General features: G+C 35.3%; 1 protein-coding gene across 2 annotated transcripts; it reads right to left on the reverse strand.

The window, feature by feature from the left end:
* Window positions 1-1,756: 1,756 nt before the first annotated feature.
* LOC140794301 (probable phytol kinase, chloroplastic) lies at window positions 1,757-9,205 on the reverse strand. Of its 2 annotated transcripts, none has more exons than XM_073146285.1 (6): window positions 8,638-9,205; window positions 2,912-2,979; window positions 2,692-2,823; window positions 2,402-2,517; window positions 2,219-2,333; window positions 1,757-2,123 (listed from the first exon to the last, which is right to left on the reverse strand). In XM_073146285.1, exons 1-6 carry the CDS (start codon window positions 8,905-8,907, stop codon window positions 1,931-1,933), a joined length of 894 nt encoding a protein of 297 aa, XP_073002386.1. In that variant the 5' UTR covers window positions 8,908-9,205; the 3' UTR covers window positions 1,757-1,930. The 2 variants fall into 2 exon arrangements, with proteins under 2 accessions (XP_073002386.1, XP_073002385.1); XM_073146284.1 differs by having other exon boundaries at window positions 8,635-9,004.
* Window positions 9,206-9,438: the final 233 nt, after the last annotated feature.

The following is a 9,438-nucleotide window of genomic DNA, read 5'->3' on the forward strand; positions in this document are numbered from 1 at the left end:
ATGGCCAGTTGTTTTGCTCTTCCCTGACGAAAATTATGCTTTCATAGGCTTTGCTGCTTGTGATCTACACTTGTAAGAGGATTTCCTTTTTTTGTTTGTTTTTGTTTTACTTCTCTAGTATGTGACTTTTGACTTTGTATTACAGACATGGAATCCAAGGTTCCATGGTTTTTATTTTTTGTTGAGGTAAATTTTCATAGCTGGGATAATCTATTCAAAGCAATATTTGCATTTAAGTCGGTTTGGTTGGATTTGTAATTTATGTAAGAGATTTATTTTTAAAGGTTGCGTTTTAAGTTGCTTCTCATTTTCATTTAGGGGAAAAAAATTGGATTCTGAGTTCTATTGACTGCCTTTTTAGTATGAGCTTTTCTTTTGATTTCCAGGCATTTTTAGTCTCACTTAATCTTAAGTGAGTGTTTAGGTGCTAAAATATGGGGGAATCATTCACTTTCAAGATTGAAGTGATGAGCTTTATCAAACTTTGCTTTGTAATGCAAGTCTTATGTGTTTCAGATTAAGAATATGCTAGTCCTGAAAATCTTAGGTTTTTAACTTCTTTCACTTGTCCATTTTTTAGTTTTTCATTTGTGCTGCTTTAAATGATGAGTTGCTGCTTTAACTGTGATGCTTTGGATGTCAGTAGATTTGCCATCTCTGAAGAATATTTCCAGAGAGTAGAATCAAGAATATTGATTTGCATTGATTTAGCTCCTGATTTTATTTTTATTTTCTTAAAACGTATGGAATATACTACTGACTACCAAATTCTGGTAAAAGAATTTAGGTGTTTAGAAGGACTTCTGAATGTGTTTATGTTTGACATAAATGCTTCAAACTTGTTTTCCTTGTTAGAGGAATTATTTTTAAGATGATATGAGATATATACAATTCAATGGGGAAGCAAATGAAGCTCCTCTGGTTGCATTTATCGTGATGAATAATATATCAACATTTTGGAATGCTTAATTAAGCCATACTTATGGTTAACTTTTCTATCCCACCCTAATAAATATTTAAGTTTCCGAATTGCTCTTCTCCTATTAAAAATTTATTCTCGGCACTTTGTTCTTGTATACTTTAACTCAATGATAAAATAGTTGCTTGATCCCTTTTATATTATTAATAAGAGCGTATAAATTATCCCATAGACTTTTTAAAATGCAAATTAACTAAATTTATACCCCTTTTATATTATTAAATAAGTTTGCCCTCAAATTATCTCCTAGATGGATCTTTTTTTTTTAAGAAAGAAAAGGATTGCCCTCTTCTTTTCCATTTACTCTTTTCCCCTCACTCTTAAACTTCATCATCTCAAAAATCCATCTCTGATCTGCAGAGTCTACTTCACTTCGGCATCCTTCAAAGAGTTCAGAGAGAAAAAAGTAGGTGGCTTTAGTTTAATAACCTAAAGCATAGTTGTGTTACATAGTTTTTGGGAATGAAAGTGCTGGATTAAAAAGGAAAAAGAGGGAAAAAGACAGTTGCATCTCTCTCGTTCTCTCAAGTTGTAAGTTATAGATGCTATAATTTTAATTTATCAGTTAATAAAACCTAAAAACCTCAAAAGTCTAGGAGACAATTTGCACATTTTAATAATATGTATGAGGGGGCAAAATTATGAATAGTTAAATTCGTACCTTTTGTTAAATTTGGATTAAAAGAATAATAGTGTTACATTAGTTTAAACTAGAGAGGAGTAAAGTGATACAAATAAAAAAGCTCAAAGAGTGTAGTTTGACTTTAGACAAGTACATAGAGTAATTTTGGAATTTACCTTATTTTTAAACTGTGATAAAAAAAACCATTTCCTACCACAACAATCACATTATTCAATAAAGGGACAGAATACAAACAACAATGAGCAAGTGTCAGTAGTCTGAAGATTAGAAATTCCAGCACTTAAATCTGAATGATTGTTTAGCATAACTCAATGAGCAGAACCAAAGGCAAGAAAGGCTGTCAACATGGTTGCAAAGGGAACAGAGATGTTATCATCTAAAGTGTCAGTAATTGGAAGAGACTCCACCAAAGTAGCTGCCAAGGAAACCAATGCCACTTTTCCAACTGTTTGCTCCCAATCCAAATGGATGAACCCAAAATTTGAGAAATATAACAACATCCTACAAGCAAAAACATGATGTCAATTTAAGAACAATAAAAATAGGATGAGCAATATTAGGGGGAGTACATATTGTGCCTTTTGGAAACAACATACCCAATGGAGAAAAGGAAACCAGAGGCAAACATGGAAATGCTCCCAATCCAGCTCTTTTTCTTATTATAAGGGAGCTTTACTGCACCATACCTTCTCCCAATAATATCAGCGAATCCTGAATATTTTTTTTTCATAAATAAGGCTCAAATGGTTGAAAAAATATCTATTGAGTTAAGATAATACCATCGCCGCCACTCATCATCGCCAGTGACACAACACCGATAGGAGAATCACGCCAGAAGACCAGGACACAAACTGTCAGTACCATCACATAATAAAGGGGGCCTCGGAGCAATTCTCTGCAAACAAACACATCCATGGAATGTATCTGTCAAAAGTAAGAGGAGATCTAAATGAAAGGATTAAAAGATTACCGAGGTTTATCTTCACCTGTAACTGGGTTTATAGATCATAGAGCTAAATCTGCTGAAACTAAAAGAAGAAAGCAAATGCTAAATGGAAAGATGAGTTACTCAGGTTTTCCTTCACGTGTAACTGATTTGACTAGAGCTTCATCCTTGAAAAGACGGAGACCATAAGTAAGAAGTCGTATGCAATTAAATAGAGGAACAACAGCAGCAAAATATCGTGCGTCTGATGAAGAGCTGAACAAGGAAGATAATTTGCTTGAAATCCTGAGATTTAAACAAATAATGCAAATACAAAATAGACTGGATTTGTCAGAAGGATTACCTGAAAAATGGCCAGGAGGACATGAAAAGGACACCAGATAATACATGAACAACCTTTCTGCTCAAGTTCTGCTTTGACAAGGAGTTAACGTTCAATAAAAGGCATTCATGATAAATTAAAGCCAAGTCCAGTTAAAACTTTTATAATATAATTTAAAGAAAAGACCATAATCTAGCTAGTTGCTGCTTATCCATCTTTTGTGATTTTCACAGTGCTTCAAAGATGAAATTTGAAGCCTAACAAAACTATAAACATAATCACTGTTATTGGAGGAAAAGAGCTCCGTTAGAGCAACGATGGCCATGTCGGTGGCATGTGCGGCACACCTCGGCATGTCCTAGCATGCCAGTGGCATGCCTCTCTGTGCCAGTGGTACATATTTATAATATTTTTAATAAAACTTTTAGAATATTTAGAGATATTTTTGGCAGCGATATCCGTGCCACCATCAAATAAAGTTACCGGAGTAAGAAGTTATTAAGAAAATAGAAAGAGAAAAAGATAAAATAAGAAAATCTACGATTGGAGGAGTTGAGAGAGAGAAGTGTTAAACACAATTGTGTTTAACATGAGAGTTTTAGAAATATTTAATGTGAATGAAAATAAAAAAAAGACAAAAAAAGAAGATTAGATAACAAAATATAGTAATACATGATTTGATTGAAATTAGAGAATGACAAACAAAAATTAGGCATGACTTGTCATTTTAATTTTAAAAAATAACAAATGAGTTGTTATTTCATGTTTGTTAAATAATAATTATAGAAATTAAAAAATAACAAATGACAAAAGTTAATTGATGATGATTGATGAAAATAAAAAAAGTTAAACAATAATTTCCACATGTCATATCATGTTTGTTAAGAAAATTAGTAAAGTTAATTTAATAAAGATTGATAGAAATAGAAATTTTTTTTAAAAATTGTCTCTACATTGGCACGTAATTGGCATGAGGCCGTGCCAGACAGCATGCAGTCGTGCTGAACCAGCACAGATCAGCACGGTGCTCGTGCCTCTATCGGCACGGCCATCCATGCGTTAGAGATCCTTGGTCCTAACACCTATCCTCTAGCAGTTGTAATGTCTAACACAAGGCCTTTAACCATGGGAACTCAAACTTATTAAATGACCTTTAACTAGACAATTTCTATTAGCTTATATTACGATCCATCTATGCTATCTAAAAGAAGCATGTCCTAATTGGTGTTAGATCTGAGAATTCTTCCTTGTTAGAATTAAGTTCAACTTGTGAGTTACATATATGGGAAGTCTATCAGTATAAAGTTAAACACTACCAATATTGAGCACGTTCCGTATATATTTGAATTAGTTTTTACGTCGGAATATGAATTAGCACTTATCCTATGATGCTTTTGCTGGATGTTCTCATGTCTAACACAAGGCCTTTAACCATGGCAACTCGAAGTTATTAAATGACCTTTCTATTGGCTTACGTTACAATCCATATATGATATCTAAAAGAAGCATGTCCTAATTGATATTACTTAGATCTGAGAATTCTTCCTTGTCAGAATTAAGTTCAACTTATTAGTTACATATATGGCAATTCTATCAGTATAAAGTTAAATACTACCAATATTGAGCACGTTCAGTATATATTTGTATTATTTATTACGTCCAAACTAGACGTGATCAAATTGCCTAGTCCGCCCGTGCCCGGCCCGACCTAATTTGGACCGGGCTAAGCCTGGCCCGGCCCGAGCCCAAACTACCCATGGGTGACACGGACCAGCCCTTTGCTTGTCCGACTCGGCCTGGAAGCCCGCCCGTTTGGCCTACAACTAGGCCCGCCCGTTCTGCTACAGTAAAAACCAACTAAAATTTTAGTGCTATACCATTTTTTTTTTAATTTATTATTTTTTTAAATAAAGGAACATAAATATTTTTTAAAAAAAAGCTAATAGTAAAAAAAATTCTGAAAAATAGCTAAAATGTGGGTTGGGCCGAATGATTGGTGGGTCGGGCCGGCCCAGCCCGATTGGCTAGCCCGATCTCTCACAGGTCGACAGGCAGTAACAGGCTAGACTATTCTAGTCCGGCCCAAACCCGGTCCGAGTGATTGGTGGGTTGAGCTATGAACAAATACTTAAGCTCAGTTGGCCCAAAAAGCCTGGTTCGAACCCGGCCCGGCCCACCCGATGATCATGTCTAGTCCGAACATGGATTAACACTTATGTATCCTATGATGCTTTTGCTAGATGTCTCGTGTCTAACACAAGGCCTTTAACCATGTTAACTAGAACTTATTAAATGGCCTTTAACTAGACATTTCTATTGGCTAATATTACAATCCATATATGCTATCTAAAAGAAGCATGTCCTGATTGATGTTACTTAGATCTGAGAATTCTTCCTTGTCAGAATTAAGTTCAATATAAAGTTAAACACTACCAATATTGAGCATGTTTAGTATATATTTGAATTAGTTATTACGTCTGAATATGGATTAGCACTTGTGTATCCTATGATGCTTTTGCTGGATGTTCTCATGCTATGGAATTCAAACTTGCATTCTAATGATGGGAGCACATGACCTACTGAATATATGATCTTTTAAAAAATGATTGAAAAAACATGTACTTTTCCAAGTATCAAAATTGTGAAATATCTAAGCATTGTACAAGACTGCTATAATTAGAGACAGAAAATGTAAACCCACTAAGAAGCAAAATTTTGACTCAAGTTAAGTCAGTTATAATCAAAAGGAAATGCAGAATTGGACTGTAAATTGGATATTCTTCAACAAGTAGAGTATGTACACCTGAAACCTGACCTACTTTCTTTCGACAATTCCAATCAGTATTTGATTAGATCTGGATCCAGAGTGGATATGATTCATGTCCAACAAGAACCAAAATTAGGCCTCTGATAGGCCACACTACAAATTTTGATACATCAAGCTCAAGAACTACCCTGTACAGGCACAGTCGATACTAGAGTTCATCCAGCCTCTAGGCTTCCAAGCTGGCTGAGTAACTTTGAGACTCATTACGCATATTCTATTTAAACAGCCTTAAAAAGCAATTACATGCAGAACCACGGGCAGTGGCGGTGGGTAAACCACCCCATGATGAATATTTGGGATGTTAGTAATCCATATGAGGAAAGCCTGATCCATCTTTAGAAAGGCTGTAAAAGACGACCTCCAATAGTTAGGACTTAGGACACGCATAGTTAGCAGCTATCATGAAAATCATGAGAACGAATATAGCCCTAGCACTTATTTGGAATGATTGGAGAGAGAGAGAGAGAGATTTAAGTCAAGAAGCCTCTGGAACAAATAGGACTTATGGCATCAGTAGTCTCTAGAATGATCTTCGGCACAAGACTACAAGTAGGCAGCACTTCCTCTTTCATTCTAGTTTTACATGCCAAGCACAAAGGATTAAAACTAACAATTTCAAAGTGCCAACAGATAATCAGACAAGAAACCTGCATAACTGAACTTGGATTTTGTCATGGCTAAATCGTCAATGCAGAAATGCCATCTTCATTGTTCTTTGCTCTGGATAAATTCAAGGGTTAAATATATTTAACCATTCAATACTTATGCCCAGAATCACTTTACCCTCATATACTTTAAAAGGTCTTAAACCAATTTTTATACTTATAATGAAATTAAGACCATTAGTTTTTCTTTTACACTTAACTGAACGGCACCAAAATGACTAAAATATCCCTTCGTGTTTGTTAGACAAGACATGCAAAATTTTGAGATAATGTTACTAAATGATCAAAATAATTATAACACTTAGCTAAATTTGACAGAGAAACTAATGATATTCCTTTAGTCATAAATATATGGACTAGTTTAAGATTTTTTTCAGTATAGAGGTATAAAGTGATTTTGAGCATATGTACAGGGTGGTAAAATATATTTAATTTTAATTCAAATTTTCATGTAGAAAATATTACTTGAGGTAAAAAATTAAAAAGTTTATCTTATATTTAGGTGTTATTCTGTCCACCAATCAAGTCAAAAGATAAATAATGCATATAAAGGTTATAGAATGAAACTATATGAGAAAGTAAATGCACCCATTGCACTTTATTAGGCAAGAGTCTTGGCCCAAGCTCAAGCCAAATGAAGAGAAATGAGGGACACAAAGGAACTAAGTAAAAGGAAAAGATATAGATTTTAACAGAGAAGACATAGGAATATAAGGAGGACGTAGAGAATGATAAAGAAAAGTGAGGAATGTGGACAGATAGGTTGACTGAGAACTTGTTTGGTGAGCAGCTATAAAAAAGTATACATGAGAGATCACAATAAAGCTTGTGTGTCTCATAGTTTAGTTCACTTTATTGGAGCTGCTACTAATATGATAAGTATTCAGGATTACCGTCCAAGAATAGAAGTCCATTCACAGAATACTAAGATAGAAAAATCTTCTAAAGCTTTCATACAATAGAATGCAAAATCTGCTTATTTTTTCTTATTATCTAAGAAAACCTGTGGGTTATCCATCAATACATATAACTTATTCCTTTAAGCTTTGTGATTCATTCTGTAGCTGCTCTTAGAACAGCAGAGTCAATCAAATTCTGTCCTTTTTCATTCTGAGATTTGATTCTAAACACATGTATTCCTTACTCGAAATTACTTTTAATTTGTCACTAGAATCTCTAAACGTGGAATTGGGCAACCTAAAGCTTCAAAGTATTGTACCAAGCTCCGTGTGGCTAGATAACTAGCAAAACAAGTAGATAACTTATAAAGAGAAAGTGCTGTGAAGTGACTCTAATGACCCCAAATAAATGATTGATTAGCAACTCCTTGCTCATAAATAATTGATTAATGATTTTCGTCCAAAAAGATCAAGACCTAAAGGACTATCAATGCAATCTTAAAGAAGCATTATTGCCTATTGACATATTGTAATATGTAATTAAGAACATAAGAAACATAGGATATTTGCTGCTAAAAGGTATTGATCATCCACATGTGTAGAGAGGTGGATACTGAGCATTATACTAATTAAAAGCACCTGATGCCTCCTCTGCCAAGAAAGGATAGATCTTATGAAGACAGCCTACAGCAGATGCTACTTCCCAAGCTTCTTTCATGTTTGTCTGTCCACTCCATGCCACCACAGGACAAGCTTTAATTTTTGTTTATACTATCCTAGTCTCCTACTCACAAGAATTCCACTTTCAATTTTCGGTAGTGGTACACAGGAGTCATCACATATTAATGTCATGTCGATGTATAAAATGTCCTTAGTTCATCAATGGATTTGGGCCATTTGGCTACTCTTTCTAAGAACCAAAATTAAGCTACTTAGACAAGAGATAGTGAAATACACATATATCACCAGCCCTTTGCCAATCAATTCAAACTATAAGGTAACCATCCATGATCCAGCCCAACCAACGGAACCTAATTAACTAGATTAAGAAACCTAGTACTTGAGGTATAAGACATTGTTTAGAGGCACTCATATAATAAGACTGAATACCTATCTCTTCTCACCAAATCAAACCAAACCCACATGTCTATCGTGAAGTTTTTGGCTAAATTCTCCTCCCATCCAAACTCTGATCAATTCATATACATCGAAAAGCTAAAATCTTGGGATAACCCCGCACTACCCGCTCTAAATTGACAAGTACCCACCACTAAAAATGCAATCTTTAACAACTTTTTTCTTGTAGTAATCACAGCAGAGATGTCTTAAACTGGAACGAAGTAAAGAGACGACCACCTGTTCGATGAGGCGCCTCTCCGAGAGCACATCGAAGGTGCGGACGAGCGAGTAGGCGCCGGCGGTGACGGCTGCCGCGGCCGCCGCGTCCTGCATCAGCGCCGCCACGTGGGTGCGCGGGACCGACCGGCACGTCGCTATGGAGGAGGGGAACGCAAGGGCTCTCCCTCCTCCCCCGAGGAAAGGGGACGGAGGAGAGGAGGCGAAGGGGAGGTCAGTGGAGACGAGGAGTGAGGAGTAGAAAGAGTGGCATGTGTTGCTTCGCCACATACTCCTTTGCAAATCTTCTGGTTGGTAGAGCGAGAGCGAGAGCGAATGAGAGGCATTACAAAGACCGATTTTTTCGGGTAAATAACCCGAAGAGAATCGATGGAAAGTGGAGCAGATTTCGAGTTTCAAACACAAAGTACGGCTACTTCAAATTATTTTTTCAATCAGAAAATCAATATCAGGAGATAATTCCGAAAGCGATAGATTCAGAAGCTACAAAGATGAAAGCGGTTTAAGTTTCTAATAAAACGATTTACTTATCAAAGGATTAATATTCTAGAAAATTATTCTTCGGAATGAGAGACTATTATTGCTCCCATAGACCTAATATAGGTTTCAGATTGCTAAGTTCTCCCCTGCTTTATGTTTTTATTATTAAATAACCTAATTTTACTGCTTCCTAACCTTATTAGCTTTGTCTTAGCTTTTCATTTAATGCTATTTTATTCTTTTCTAAAAAAATATTATTATTTTTTAGATAATTAGTATCTTTTTAACCTTTTTCTCTTACCGGTATTCTATCTATATAAA

This window comes from Typha latifolia, chromosome 8 (assembly GCF_019914945.1).
Source record: "Typha latifolia isolate L0001 chromosome 8, TyphaL0001v2, whole genome shotgun sequence".
Lineage (NCBI taxonomy): Eukaryota > Viridiplantae > Streptophyta > Magnoliopsida > Poales > Typhaceae > Typha > Typha latifolia.

Bases quoted from the DNA above. Each gene is read 5' to 3' on its own strand.
- LOC140794301 (XM_073146284.1), bottom strand. From the start codon at position 8,907: ATGTGGCGAAGCAACACATGCCACTCTTTCTACTCCTCACTCCTCGTC. The intron at 2,518-2,691 runs GTAACTCATCTT...GTTTGTTTGCAG, and splicing joins ACACGTGAAGGAAAACCTGA to AGAATTGCTCCGAGGCCCCC. The intron at 2,334-2,401 runs GTATTATCTTAA...AAAAATATTCAG, and splicing joins GATGATGAGTGGCGGCGATG to GATTCGCTGATATTATTGGG.